Source organism: Pipra filicauda, unplaced genomic scaffold, assembly GCF_003945595.2.
Source record: "Pipra filicauda isolate LSUMZ 115617 unplaced genomic scaffold, ASM394559v2 scaffold67_size6003252_pilon, whole genome shotgun sequence".
In the NCBI taxonomy this organism is placed as follows: Eukaryota; Metazoa; Chordata; class Aves; order Passeriformes; family Pipridae; genus Pipra; species Pipra filicauda.
In genome coordinates this window covers 1,427,022-1,443,059 of record NW_024104842.1, presented here as the reverse complement: position 1 = coordinate 1,443,059, position 16,038 = coordinate 1,427,022, and the positions used below count along the sequence as shown (strand labels likewise).

The 16,038-nt window shown below is 36.5% G+C and overlaps 1 protein-coding gene across 1 annotated transcript in view; it reads right to left on the bottom strand.

Annotated features, from left to right (window-relative positions):
- Positions 1 to 686: 686 nt before the first annotated feature.
- SORBS2 (sorbin and SH3 domain containing 2) overlaps positions 687 to 16,038 on the bottom strand; it is a 154,102-nt gene continuing 138,750 nt past the window's right edge. Inside the window, exons 27-32 of the mRNA XM_027735493.2 lie at positions 12,702 to 13,493; positions 11,413 to 11,607; positions 10,106 to 10,213; positions 6,474 to 6,523; positions 3,503 to 3,609; positions 687 to 2,711 (exon numbers count right to left, since the gene is read on the bottom strand). Coding sequence (XP_027591294.2) covers positions 2,650 to 2,711; positions 3,503 to 3,609; positions 6,474 to 6,523; positions 10,106 to 10,213; positions 11,413 to 11,607; positions 12,702 to 13,493 — 1,314 coding nt within the window. The 3' untranslated portion in view covers positions 687 to 2,649. The remainder of the gene's footprint in view (positions 2,712 to 3,502; positions 3,610 to 6,473; positions 6,524 to 10,105; positions 10,214 to 11,412; positions 11,608 to 12,701; positions 13,494 to 16,038) is intronic.

The following is a 16,038-nucleotide window of genomic DNA, read 5'->3' as shown; positions in this document are numbered from 1 at the left end:
TGTGGCGTGGTGAAGCAGGACCAAAGAGCTACTCTGAGGCACTGGCAGTAACTGTGTTACCAGTCAGTGAAAAAAAAAAAAACACAACAAAACCCAAACAACACCACACCACCCTTCCCCCCAACACACAATCCCTAGAAGCTGCTGCTTGCATATTTTGCCTCTTGTTGAAGGTTTTTTTTGACAATTGTTCCTTGACAGACGGATATTCCAAGTGTAAGATGTTCCCCCAATATCAGTGTTTTCCTTAAATCTTGTTCCTATGCTGTCACTTTACATGGGAGTTCTTGTTTTGCTTTTGAAGGATTAGGATGTGGGAACTTTCACCAGGCATAATGAGTTTAACATAATGGGTTACCATTGTGTATTTTACCTTTGTGCTTCTGGAGTGAAGGGTTGTTCTGGCAACAGAAGAATTATCTCAAATTATCACACGCCACGCAGAAAGTCCATAACGATGCTTTTGCACTCAAGTTGCCTTGGGGATAATGACATAGAAGTGGACCAACTGAGAGCCCTGAGGCCAATGCTAGTTGCCCATATATATAATTGGTGTATGCTTGATCGTGGGGTGAAAAAAAAATGCAAGGAGAAACTATTTGCATACAAGCTTGAAGAGTTAAGCACTTTGCAATACTTAAGTAATATATTACATGTATTTTGAGAAATGATGGGGGAAACAGTTCTGTACTCCAAGCAAAATTTATTAGAAGTCTATTCAAGAAAAGAAAAAACCACAGAGACCTTTTGCTTGTAGGAATTCAAAGTCAGTTACCTGAAAGTCAGGTATGAAAAACCTGCATTTTTCTAAAATCAGATACAGAGTAGAAACAGTACTTTTTAAATATCACAGGCAACAGATATTTAAGTCTTCAATCATAAATGGCATCAAAGATAGGTATTAATTTCACAGCAAAGCTGCATGCAGATCTAGTTTAAAATTGAAAGCCTTTGAATATAAAGCTTTTGCCATGAAATCTGCAATAATAAAGGTATGCTGCACAAAGATGTTTCTTTACCTTTGTCTTAATGACATTTCTCAGTAATAAAGACATATGTACATTTAGATTTGGCTGGTAAACCATATTTTAATTAATAAAATTTTGCATAAAATGCTATCTTACAGAATTGCACTATCCAGATGGTAAACAGAGCAAGAAAAGAAAAATGCATTGAAATGTTCTGTATGTAAAGAGGGCAAAGATCAGATAAGGAACTTATTTTTTTTAAAAATCAACAACCAAATGGCTCTGTACAAAAAAGCAAACATATGTACAAAATGCTACAGAGACTACATACATTTTGATAATTTCAATCCTTTACCCATGAGAAATGCAGCAGAAGCTTTTGCCATCTATAAGGTGCTGAAGAAACCAAATCTGAATTTTTATTTTATAAAGCCATAGCCATTATTGTCCTGTGCCTTAATTTTATTTGCTAATTTTATGCTTACCTTTGCTTATGGAAAATGTATGTTTTTAAATACTGTGTTTCATTCAGGAAAAAAAAAGAAAAAAAAACACCTCTAAAATGTATCGGTTTTAATACTTGTGACTTTTTTTTCTGTCTAAATTCCTAAAAAGAATGTGTAACTTGGGTTTCATTAATATACATATACAAATATAGTGAAGTAAATCAGTACATGATACTTGTGAATATTTTTCAGGTGGCTATGTTAGGAAAAAAACCCCAAACCCAACAACCCATTGCACTAACACTGTTTACTTTCTGCTTATTAAAATTCCTGATATGTAAAAACACTAACCTCTCACATTTCATGTTGCTTACTATCACAACATTTTGATTGCAACCATTTAGTATCAGACATCAGTAGCAGGTTATTATTGTCTATGCTTACACCACTGTCTGTCTCTTCCTTAAATCCTCTTTCCCAAGTCTTATTGCCTTATTGTTCACTTCTCACCTTTTAACAGAAAACACTACAGGTTTGTTAGGGGAAAAAAAGAAAAAAAGATTTAGCCAATACCATTGCACCCGTTCAGAACACTTGCAGTTCTTCCATTTTTCACTATGCTTGCTTGAGATTTTACAATCACTGTGCATATGTTACAGCATACAAGTGCAGGCAAACAATCTATATTATAGTTTGTCATACATTGTAAACCAGTACAATAGGCAAACCCGTGATACAGCAAGTGGAAGCAAAAAAATGCTGCCAAGCTAGTAAGAATGTGGAAACTCAAACAATTTTTTAAAAAATAGTAAACAGCAACTTTCCCCTGTATTACATGCATGCTGAAAAAATCCCACCAGACTTCACGGTAGTACCACAAATGTTCTAACCAAGCACAGTTTTTCCCCCCTTCCCCCCACCCCCCATGGCAATTCCTCTGTGTACCTGTCATCAGGCTTTTCCTATTGTGTTTCACATAAAAAGACTTTAAAGCAGGGAGTGCTTAAATGCTGAAATGATTCCTCTTGTCTCAGAAAAGCTTAGTTATTCACTCTGTGGTCGTTGCTGTAATACTGCTGGAACGGTTTGGCGGGTGGGATGGGATGAGGATGAACTAGATGGCCTCTATTTGAGACTGCAAGCAAGAAAACAGAAGGCCAGCGTAGCATGTTTTCTAGCAGCTTTATGCAGATGTGTTGCAGAGATGCAGCATAAATAAGTAGAAAAAAAAAATTTCACAGCCTCTTGACATAGTTTCCAGGGAAAGTACCAAAGAATTTGGTTCTTCTCGAGGTTCCTGAAATTAGAAGCAATAAATGAAAGATGGGAATAACAACAGAAATTCACTATGTAAGCATGGCCTTAAAATTTTTATGTTTAATATTGCACAAACAGAAATATCTACAGTTTCTTAAGATATAACTTCAAAAAATTATTTTTAATTTCATTTGTGAGTTGTGAGTTTTAACAAAGTATAAATGCAGGAAGTGACAAGCAAATGAAGAGGCATATTTGATTAAATTGTTAGGTCTTGATTAAAAGCCGTTCTAAAATTCTTGGTACACAGAAATAATTTAATTTCAACAACATCAAGTCTATTTAAATAATTTGAATTTTTTTAAATGCAAAGGACTAGTCAGATGATTAAGTTAGCTACATGTATATGAGCGTTTATGAAATGATTAAGCTACTTTACCTAGGCCTGGCTATGAAATCTTTGTTTGTTCAGCAATACTTGGTTCTCACAAGTAGTCAATTCTTTAGATGTATTCATGTGAGTAAGATTTAAATTACCTGGTCTTTATGAAGAGAACAGTAATACATAGGCCATTTTGTGTCATAAATGACAACAATGCTGTACAACAAACTGCAGACGTGTCAATTTGTGTCCACCAATTTCAAAAGATGAAAGGACAAAGTCACCCACTAATTTCAGTGGATTTTGGTTGGGATTTCTCCTGATAAAGCCAGGTTTAGGTTTATTACACTGAATAACAAAAATTAAGTTGTTTAAAAGCCACTTAACAAAGAGGGTAGCAAAGGTTAGGGGGAAAAAAAAAAGAAAAAAGCAACCAAATTAGAACATACCCACAAACCATCCATCATCACATTTTTCCATCACATCAATGACATCTCCCTCTCTGAGCTCCAATTCATCTTCGTTCCTAGGAGTATAGTTATATAGAGCCTGAAACCTTAAATAGGACAAATGATGCATTTTAAAAAGAAGTAAGAGTTCCTTGCACCTTTGCTGAAGTAAAGGAGCTGGCTTAAACATTAACTAACAACTAACACTTCTTGCAAATAGATGGGAAAAGGATTTATTTTGCCTGATGGACTTGAGAGTTAAGAATTTACAGTAAATTAAGAAAAACTTCATTGGAAAGATCTGACACTAAAGACTGGGTTTGCTCCTCAACCAGTGGCTTTGAAAAAAGATTTATTTCTTTAGCATTATTTTATAGTTGAGTCACCAAAACTGAGGACTATTAGAGGGGAGCCTACAGATATATTGGCACTGTAACCCTCCATGATCAGCATCTGAAACTGTGGCTCTGACCTTAAGCTCTCTGAAGCAAGTACCACTAGCACAAGTGAGGTGTCTGTGGAGGAGGGTGCCCAGGACAGCAGCTCTCACACAGTCACTAACTGAGGGACCTCCCTGAGCTCCTCAGCTGCAAGTGGTGTGGCAAGACTTTGCTCTGATATAAAAGAGGTGCTCTCCTCTATGGAGAAGGTGGAGCATACAGGGGTAACCTGTTCCCTGGTTAAAGAGGTTTGAATCAAATCAGGGGCAAATGATGGAAACTCAAACAGTATTCAGACACCGACCTGTGTCTCCACCCCGGCCAGGAGCTGCAGTTTGCAGATGTTAGTGGATAAATGGAAAGAGGTATGAGATTCCTTGACAGCTTTTAATTGAGGTTTTTTGAATTGAAAGAATGGCAATAAACTCTCACTAGGGGGAACTGAAGGCACTTGGGCTGACAGCCCACAGAAAGATTGCTGCATAAGCCCCTGAGTCCTGCAGAGTCAGAATCTGCTTTTTTTTTTTTTTTTTTTTGTAAGCAACTGTACCCCGTATATGACTGACTGCATATAAAGAAGCAGGGTATAACTGCAGAAATTGTACAAAGGAAATAGTTTTAATTTCAAAATACTGAAGTAAAACATAATCATATCCATTCCTTCCCTCTTAACAACAGTTCACTGAGTTTTAAGCCTTAATGCCATTACACTTCCCCCAATAAAAACAAAATAGCTTGCCAGTTGATGTGTTGGTACTATTTCATTTAGCTCTGTATCATTCCATCAGTTTTCATGGCTTAAATGAGATGTTTGTTTTAGTAAAAAATTATTGTTCCTGAAAGTCCAACTTGAAAATCCTACATATAGAGTGGTGCTAGGTTTAGTTTAATTATGGTCTTCTTGACTAAACTACACTTATTTTTCACATTGCTGCTTTGGACAAAAAATGAAGATACTGTTCCAAGAAAATAAAGATTTTAACTTAATATCTCATGATTGGCAGTTATCTCCCCAAGTCTGAAAAGTCTATTTTTATATTTTAATCACACTAACAAAATGGAACAAAACTGGTTGTTTAAGCAATTACCTCTGGTAATTTGTGCAGCAGGAGTAACAACAATCTGTGCAAAAACCTAAGTAGCAATAACAGTTTCTGTTATGCTTATCATCATTCCAGGAAAGCAGAGCTATGATGATATTCCAAAAAATTATTAAACGCAGCTTTCAAGGGGACAGGAGTTGCAGATGTAATGTATCATGAATACGATTCAAGCCAATTACTTACTCAAGTACAGTAACAAGGATGTCCCAATTAGCACTCTTTGTACTTTTGAAATTGAATCTTAGTAATTTCCAGATAATCCATTTTAATAACTCCAGTGTATTAATTTCATTCTCTCTGTGCTAATCTAAGACTTTCTTAAGTATGAAAACTCTACTATCATTAACAACACTGACAGAATACATATTCAAAGCAAAGAATGGTTGGTTGGCAATTTAAATATATTTCTATTTTTAATTTTAGGAACAAATAACTTTAGTCATGAACTACTTAAACAATATCGAACAAAATGAAATAGAAAATTATTGCTTACAAAACTGAGTTAGGTGCTTCAGTATGCTCAACAATACCAACAGCTTGTAGTTTCAGTGAGATTAAAACTAAAACATCCTATTTTAATTATATATTATCTGTGGCATAGCTGTTTGGTAAGTTTTTGCCACTCTCTTCTGTCTTCAAGTGACTAATAGGTAAACTTTAAAATATTTTTAGATGTTAAGCCTTAGCTACATTTTTGAGAAATTATCTAATAGGGCATATGCTGAAGTGCTCTGATGCTAGAGGAAGAATGGCTACTGGTTTCAATGATCCTTGAAACAGGACCCAAATGCAAGACTTGAGGAAAAAAAATATCTTGAAACAATCTTGCGCTGAACTTGCCTTTTAACAGTCAGCACTGAAGTATCCCATACATTTAAATTGTTTGTGAAAATAAGACTTGAGATCTAGGTTCTTCTTCAGTTTTCAGAAACACTTTCCTGTATCTCATATTTGAATTGCACTTGCAAATCACACCAAAAAGTGTGAGCCTGTGTTCCTGTGATCAACATATCGAGTTTTTTTTTTTCTCTATTCACATCCAGAACTGTTTCTGAATAATTTGCTTCAAGTCAGTAAAGCAGATGAGTTGAATCAATGTTAAATCTTAAACTGTCATTCTGCTGAGATGTAAAAATGGAGAGAATAAAGAAGAGTCAAATTTTACTTTTACAAAATTATTACTCCTTTTAAGTATAGATGATGGGAAACTGTAAGTTGTCATGTCTGTCTGCATTTGATGTAAATTAAACAATTAAGGCTTTGCCCTCTGAGACCTTCTTCGATATCTTCCTACATCATGCATTTTTCTGTAAGCAATCTCCGAAATCTCTTCGTAATTGTACTTGGCAAGTTAACAAATTATCTGATGATGTGCTGGCTATTGCTTAAATGCTAGGTTTTGGTTTAATAGACAATAAGTATACTTACGGTTCCCCCCCACTGTGTATGTTTTCATGAGAAAGCACAGGGCGCTGTGGCTGAAATGAAATGATTTGAAATGTAATAAAGATTTGCAGTTTAAGGTCCAAATAATTGGATAGGGGTGTGACACACAGTTGCTCAAGAGTTCATCTTCTACCTTGTGTAAAACAACGGCCCATTCTGTTCCCCCTCCAATAAATTCCTAAGAGACATGACAAACAACTAAATCTTGGCAGGTTTAAAGATCTGATTTTTGGAAGCCATAATAACAACTAAACAAACTGTGTGTAAAACAACGGCCCATTCTGTTCCCCCTCCAATAAATTCCTAAGAGACATGACAAACAACTAAATCTTGGCAGGTTTAAAGATCTGATTTTTGGAAGCCATAATAACAACTAAACAAACTGTGAACTTTATCAGTCCATTCTATTTATAGTACAGTATAAAGTTGGAGTAGAACCTTTCAGCCTCTTCACTGTGAAACAGAAATAACATCAGAAAAATCAGATGCAACGGCTGAACATCATACATTCTTTGCGTGAAGTATAATTTTAGATAAGCGGAAAAAAATCTCCTATACTTAATGGCAGAATCCAGAATATTGATAGACAAAAACCATACCAATTTACATTACACACACACAGAGTACTAAATTGGCAGGCATAACATGCTATGCTTTAATTACTTCTGTTTCATCTCAAGCCATGCAGGCTGTTGCGAGTCGAAGAACAAAAAAATACATTTAATTGTGTGAAAATAACAATTAACACTTTTACTTCAGCAGAAAAAGTAGTTTGTATTTCCAGTGCAAAGCTTTATGAAAGGAACTATATTCCTTCTTAATGGAGCATTACCCACCACTAATATTCGATAAATCTGGATGCAATGGAAATGAAAAATATTAACCTCCTACAGAAACCATATCCTGCTCAGAAAGTCATTGACTTATACTGATTAGAATCTGGCTGGGGCCAGAAACAACACAGGAGCAGGTGCTTGGGAAAGTTCTTGATGTGAGCGGGGATCATATTTGCTGATGACTGAGGATGCCTTAAGGTCATGATGTAGAGACAAGTCCGGGAACCATATCTGTTTTAGAAGTGTGGATATCAAATATTGCTCATAGCACTTTCTTTCATGAATTGAGCAAACTGTAACCTGATCTTTAAGCCACGGAATTTGTCTTATTGCCCCATGATTCTCTCTTGATTTGTTTATTTCAGTTCACTCTTGAAGATGATAGTCTTCAATGAGAGAAGGCAGCAGTAAACAGCCCAGAATCTGATAAAAGAAACTGAATAGAACACTGTACGTAGTTTGTTTTTTGTTTGTTTGTTTTTCTCCCTTTTCCCTCTCAACATCTCCAGAAGACATTAAAGAAGTTAAATTTCTTTTCATCAGTTTTTATGTGTACACGCAGAAAGTACTGTGAACAGTCTACACTTTATCTTTACAGTCTATAGAGTGTAACTTTTAAAAGGTTCCTAAAAATGCAGGCAGGAGAATTACAGACGTTTAATTTGTATTGTTGAATGCTAAGTGGGAAAGAGGTTTTCAAAGTAAAAAAAAAGAATTTTCTATACTCTTTACTGTCTTCTCTCCCTCATTTAACTCTCCTCTGCCGGTGTACAAAAAGTTGTGTAATTTTTTATCAAAGAATCCAACAGTAAAGATCGTAAATTAAACAGTTCTTAGTAAACCTCTTTCAATGGCTGGCTTGTCAAACAAGAAGAAAATAGTCCATTGGGCAGAATGCTTTGTATTTAGACTGGAATCTGACCTTATTTTCTGCTAATCTTTCATCAGGTCTGTAACTGAGCTGACTGCCACAGATAGTCAGAGATGCAAAAGAACTCAACTAAGGTTAAGGATTTTTCCTAAAATGAAAGTCAACGTCCTAAAGAATGCTACAAATGATACAATGCTTTGAACATAATACCAAGACAGGAAGAAACTGGGTAGGTCAGTATTATCTTCTTTTTCTGCATATGCTTCATAAAATAAATTAACTACTGTAGAAAAAGATAATAAAAATCAAGGTGACTAAAGATTTTCAACTGTATGTTATTGCCACAGAGAAAACTTTGACAAAATTACAATCTTGTGAAAATAGGGTGAAGTAAATGGTGGTATGTCTGAAGAGAGGGACCTTGGAGTTCACTCACTATTTGAATACATTCCACAATAATACCCCAGCCAACATCCAGAAGCTTTCTCCCTGTTTTCTTTCCCTAAGCTCTCATTCCCATATACAGTTACATTAGCTAGATAGGGGACTGTTGCAAAGACTATTTCTAGTTTTCAACTACTCCTCAGTTTACTAGAATATCCTGTTTCCTGGAAAATACTGCAGGATCTAATCCCAAAAACATTAAATGTGCAATCAAGTCAATGCTCCCAGTTGTATCCCTGATTTTCATGCATGATTAATATGCCCTTGCATACAATAGTTGCGTACAGTCCTGAGCATGCAAATTAGGTGCATGATTTGTGCTCTTGTAGTTTTGGAATTAAAGTAATAAATACATTAACGCATTGACCAATACACTTCTCTTAACATACTGGTTACATGTCATTAATCTGGAGGAACATGCAAAATTAATATAGGGCTTAATCCCTTTCTTATGGATCTCACTCCTAGTTGGACTTTCTGTGAGATGATGTTGGTCCACTACTACAAGAATCCTGGCCTTCCTATCTATGATTGAACTGTCTTTCTTCATTGATGAGGAAAGCACTGTCCCTTCATACCTGGTAGTAAACACAGGCTTGCCAAAAAGCCAAGCTTTGAAAGTTACATAAACCTACATATCTTAAACTAAAATTCAAATTTTAAAAAGGGAGCCACCAGAAAGATGATCACCTAAAATCAGCAGGAACAGTGTGGAAAACAGTTCATCCTATTAACTGCTTTAAGAGCCATATGTTAAGAAACCAATGCAAAGAATAATTCAGTCCTAAAATGAAAGTAAAATAAACCCCATAAATTCTCATTCTCACAATAGTTTAGGTTGTGTAAGTTTTTTTTTTCCTTTCCATAGTGCAGATCACCTTTTTGAGGAAAGTCCATGCAAACTCTAAACAACCTGACTTTCTGGCTAGGTAAAAATGTTACAGTTATGTTACAGATAGGAAGGGAAAGGCTAAAGGGTATAAAAGGCTGGAATGACACTGCTTGGATAAAGAGAACAGTATTGAGTGAACATCATACCACAGCAAAAAAGCATTTTGAAAAATAAGGACATGGATTCAAACCTAAGAATTCAGTCCATATACATGCAATAAATTTTTGACTCTTGGAAGCTGTAATTTTAATAAACTAGAAATGCTTTGAAAGAGAGGAGTAATTTTAATAAAATCAGACTAAATATAAAGAGCTTTGATCTCTTACACCTTGTAGCACTGGAAATACCATGCAGTACTGCAGAGATACAATACACTAATGGATTTATATAATGAGTTTTGGCACACACAGACCTGTTGCCTTTACTCAGACATAGCACAGAAGCACAACAGGAAGAAAACAGAGCATACTGATAGTATTGAGACACTTGGGCAAAAGCAAAATACTGCTAGACACTGAGCTCCTTGTCCATGGAAATGCTGTTATTGCACACTGGGCATCCAGTACCATACCCTGTGTGAATAGCTGTGACCTCTGACAGGTGAGCTGCAGGATCTCTTAGTCATCACTGGGCTACGAGGAGGTTTACCCATAACAAATCTCTCTCTCTTTAAATTAGCCTAGAAGAACCACAAAAACTATGTCAAGTGAGAGTTTAAGAATGAAGCATCATGGGATTTTTGTTCCTTCATTCATACATGCAAACCCAACGTGCTTTTCTTGATAACAAAAAGCAATGAGTTACAGGTAGAAATACGTACTATTAGTACACAGTATTTCTATTGTTGCCACTGTATCTTTTTTCCAAGTTTTGCTGCTCTGGCACATGCCCTTACATGTAACAGTTATTCCACATGTACCCCTGAAACAGCTCAGTTGGTAACACATATCCTCGTTTTGTTAGCAACACTATAAATCAGAAAAATATTTGTCAGAATTCAGTTCTTAAGGGGTGTGTGTTCAGCAAATGTGAATTCTCAGGGGCAGGGGTGAGCTGGGGGGAATGTGAGGGGAGTGGAGTGATGACTCTGAAAACCTCTTCTATGGTATTTGTGACTGTTTGTCAGTAGAGTGTGACAAGATAGAAAAACAGCCTCCTCTTAGGAGAGGGGTGAATAACAATACCAGCAACAACAATAACAACAAAAAAGGATACCAAGAGAGACCAAGGAGCTAGAAAAATGTCAGCATTTCTCCTTGGGACATGTTTTCAGAATTCTTCTTTTGGAGGACATCCTCCCACCAACATGGTGCAAAGTGACATTTCCCACCCATAGCTCCTTATATTCCACTGTCCAAATCCCTGGTCATGCTTTAGATTTGAGCCACATTCCAAATATATTTATGTACACACATATACGTATGTATATGCATACATTTTTACATCAACGAAAATTACAAAAGTATCAGTATACAGCTTCAAGAACTCTCTGAAGAACCTCCCTTCACTTATGAAATTTGAGTCCTCAAAATATCTCGTGTTCTTTCTGCTGTTACCTAGTTTCTGCATACTTGAATACAATTCTGTTCTGTTCAATTAAATGAGTTACTCTGTTGTCCTGGTATTGACTAGAAATTGAGTTGAAGCTTTCTGCTTCCCTCTCAGTGGTATCTCCTTAAGCCATTTCATTGTATCATAATAGTTACAGTTTTACCTTGTTTCATTTGAAGAAGGTTTATTTTAATACTCCATGTGTTATGTTATTTAATATTAGTAAACAAAACAGTACATTTGAAAAGATCAAACTCAGTGTTAGCCTTGCAGTTATTTAATATACATGAAGATTTGCAACAATCCATAATCAAGAGGTGCAGTTACCTTTAACTGTGGTGAGTCTTTCTCCTGCTGATGTAACGGTTTAGAGAGGAGGGGAGGTGGGAGGGAAGCAATAGACAGGTGTGTTGTAGGAACGGAGTGGAAAGTAGGTGCCTTGGCAGAGTGAAGTGGAAGATTAGAAGAAAGGTGGAAAGGAGGATCAGAGTCTTCTGATGTTCCCACAAAAAGTAGAGCTGGCTTAAATGTTTAAGAAAAATGAGAAGTTGTGCTATAAAACCAGCTGTAAAGGATGTCAAATGCTCAATAAGGAGACATGTAACTAATCTGAACAATCACAAATGTCATGCTAATTTTATTATTATTCAGTCTACATTTCTGGAAGAGATTTCTTTTCTCAGAAATCACAAAAATGTTGCCATTTGTGGCCATGGATTTCACCTCTATTCTTACGTTTTTCTCCTGTGTTTTTCAGGTCAAATAAGGGTAGAGGTAGCCTGCAAAATCTTTCTAATTAACTAGTTTTACACTTGGCCAAAAACATACTGTCCTAAGCATCTGATTTGCATGTTGACAGCCAAAGCAACTGCCTGAACAGTCTGTTGAAGTGCTGGACAGAAAAAAAGTCTCTTCTAAAACTTTGCCTAGAAACCACACAAATAGCGGTATTGTGGCATTTAATGGCCAGCACGCATTTGGGATAGTTCAGTGTTGTGCTGTCCCAAAGAGGAACTGGGGAGGGTTTCAGGAGGAAGCATTTGTCTAACTGCCAAACATAATCTGATCCGTTATTATTAGTCATGTTCTCGTAACAGAGCCTGCTATAAATATATCAGCTGGTGAAGTGACACATGTGAAGCACAAACCGCAGGGTCTCTGCAGGAGGCATGTCCCTCCCTCTGGAGAACTGGGGCCTTCTGGCTTAAAAGGGGCAGCATGTAATGGGACAGTGAGGAAAATCATTCACTGGCTTTTTACATCAGAAGCTCAATGGCAACCAACAAGGACAGAAGGACCAGCACAACTGATACACTACAGAATTTACAGTAGTGCATATGCTTGCTTCTGAGAAGGGACTATCCCTTAACACTGACAATTTTTAATCATAGAATGGTTTGGGTTCAAAGGGACCTTAGTGTCTAGTTCCAACCTCCCTGCCATGGGCCAAGACACCTTTCACCAGATCAGGTTGCTCAGAGCTCAAATTTTATCGAATGCAATTGCATAAAGCTGTGCCTGTGCATGATACAAACATGTAAATATAAGAAAAGGCAGAGAATACTTATACTAAGTTATCTGAATAGAGAACCCAGGTATTTCAGAAATTAAAATACCTTATCAATATTTGGTGAATTGTATCCTTCACAATAATCCATAGAGCCTCCTCCACTTGCTACTGGGAATTCTAAACTGTCATGTACCAGATCCTCCTCTATATAGAGTCTTGTCAGTTCTTCTGTTGTGTCTTGTTCTCCTCCGTAGAAATCTGATTCTTGAGGCTTTGACTGATCCCCTATATTAAGTGACAGATCTGCAGTAAAGATTTCCTCTTCATTTTCAGCATTTGTAGCTAGCACTCTGGACATGGAACCACCTTCATATGGTGAAGGGATGTTACGGATAGCGCCAACATGTTCACCTTCTCTTGTAGTATCTAACAAGTCTGTAGGTACTTCAATAACTAAAGGGTCAATTATACCTCTCAAGTCTTTATCTTTTCCTGATTTGGTATTGTTGCTGACATGCTTATATGCTATGTCATCAGATGAGCTGGCTGAAGATGACACAGAGGTAGATACAAGAAAGGACAGAGGAAGAGCTGTAGAAGAGCTGAGAGACACTTCTGTATTTGGAATAACATGACCATCCTTAACTTGGTGAATGCTATTACCTGGGGATATTGCTACAGTTTGAGAGGTTGACAATGCCAAAGAATTGAGTTCTTCTAAGTCACAAAGAAAACTGTCTGGAACTAATGGAGAAGTTAAGTTGCATGTGCTTGAAGGCGAAACACCAACAGTCCTTGAAAACAAGTCACTAGTGGCAGCCTGGAGAATCTTTTGATCAATGTGTGACCAAGAGGAGGAAAGTTGTCTGGAAAGTGAGGACAGTGCTTGGGAAGGCAACTTCAAAAATAAGAACAACATGGGAATTCAAATAAATAAGCATGACAGAGAATTAGGATATATGTAAACTGAAAAAGAAAAATGTCTGTGTGATCATCTGGATTACAGGGTACAATTTCAGTGACCATGGGTGTCTGAAATCACTACTACATGAATCAGAACAGCAGGAAAGACATTTGAAACATGAAACTGTATCAGGTTTTGGCTTGAGGCATAAATGTCAGGCATTAAGACAGAACTGAATCATTACATTCATGAAGGCAACTTGCATTTGATCTGCTAAAGTTATGTTATTTATGGTGCTCTGTTAGTGAGCCTGTCACAGGTTATTAAATCATACAATTAATATTAACAAAATTTTCCCCGAACTATTACTATTATTTTGAGAATAGCACTTGCAGAAGTACATTTCAGGTGTCATTAAGTATTTCTTTTAAAGTATAAAAACTGAAGTGATTTCCAATTATTCAAATTTAATACTTCTACTTTTTCTTAATACTTCCAGGTAAATGTTTAAGAAACATCTTTAATATATTGCATACTTTTATTAAGGCATGAACAGCTACAGAATGCATTTTTTTTTCAAAAGTAACCTTAGTTCAAAAATGACATGAACATTTGTGAAAGGTACATTCAATTAAAACTGAATGTAGGCAGTCAACAATGCTTTTAAAATAGTGACAGCACAGTATGCAGCAGTATATTTTGAGTATCTTTACACAATATTGATTGAAGTATCCTTCTGGTAAAAGAATCGTCCTTTTCTAAGAATGAGAGACTGGTGAGTCATACGTACACAGCATCAGTAGATATCCATTGCTTCAGTAAATACTGAAAATGCATTTTTGTTACTATTAACCCTCCAAATTAAAACTGAGTGAAAAATATTTTGATCTCATTGTTACAACTATCCAGAATAATTAGATGTAATCTCCAAGTTATCTGGACTACTGGAGACTTTAAGTATTAATGTGCTATTTCAAAAGTCTAAATTAATGTGGCAGAATAGGAAGGTTAATTTACTTACCTTCTGCTTGAGTTTTCTTGAGGCAAATAGCTTTATTTTATAGTTAGACAACCTTTGTTACAGAGTCTTCTGTAACAAAGTAAACAGTATAGACTGATACAACACAGCCTGCTAAAACAGAGCTAGGCTGTTACAAGCAATATTCAGTCTCTTTACCTCATCTTTCCTCTCAAACAAGAGCCTCTAACATATGGTATTAAGGTCAATAATAATGCAGAAGAGACATTGCCATTTTTTAGTTTCCCATGTCTACAAGCTGCACTAGGTCTAAAGATACAGATGGACCAGGCAAAGCCAAGGACAGCAAAACTTGCTCCTGACTTGTATTGTTTATTTATTTTATTGCCATTAGGCCAGAGAACTTCAGTGCAATTGCTCTAGCAATCTAGTGATATGTGGTAAGAAACTCCAAAGGAATAGGAAAAGTGGTATCAGTAAGTGTAGTGAACTCCAGAACACTTTCAGGGCTCCTGTAGTTCTTCTAGGTAGTCAGGAACAACATGTCTTCTTACATGGTATTGCCATTTCTGAATACAGTTTAATTCAGAAACAAGATGTCTGTCTAAGAGTTTCAGTAGAAGCTTGGAGGTTTTTTTTAAACTTATGCTAGAATCCAGTGATGGCATGTTACAGGAAGGCTTCTTCCAATTTAGTCCCCTACAGAACTAATTTAGTAATAACTAAATGATAGAGGCAGCACGGTTTTGTAATATGGATATAAATGCTCTAAAGCATCACCTGTGCTCAACAAGGGTTATGCGGGTTACACAAACACCAGCTTTAGCTGCAGGACACCTTAGAGACAAGCCTGCTCTGTAGAAAACGGGGAGAAGCACCTCTGAACACAGAGAGACATCTCTGGAATATGGAGCACCTAAGCTGCCTCCTACTCTTGATTTGCCCTCAGGTACCTCTGGGTTCCTATAACAGTAAGGGGCCCTAGCTTATCAATACCTCAGCTGGCAGTTTTGTTGGAATGGAAGAGAGAGGATCTAGTTCTCTGTTGTGAGATGTTCTGGAAAACCAGAAGAGACCTGTTCTAGCAACTGTCCCAAACCAGCTAATATTGTTTAGTCATAAGCAATATTTTCAGAGGCCACTGTTGCCTATAAATGACATTTTTGGTAGCTTTTTACAACCCCAAAGTTGTAAATAAGTGTGGAACTTATTTCGAAGTTGAAGCATAAATGAGCACCAGTATTCAAATATAGGAAAGTACAAAAGGGGACAAAATCAACTGAAACAGAGATTAATAGCAGGATAAGATGTTTATAATTATACACAAAAACCACTGTCCAATGCTGAAGAGATAAAGAACAAAGGTAAAGAGGAAGATTTAGAAAGTTTTCCATCTCGAGCTTTCAAAATCATCGATACTATGTTAATGCTAATCACAGTTTGTATGCAGAAACTGTCTTAGTTTCTGTCACTGCCAAAGATGTTATGCTCCCTGCACAGGTGACTGTGAAATCTCACAAGTGAATGATAAACAGTAACACAGGAATCTCTCTGCAACAT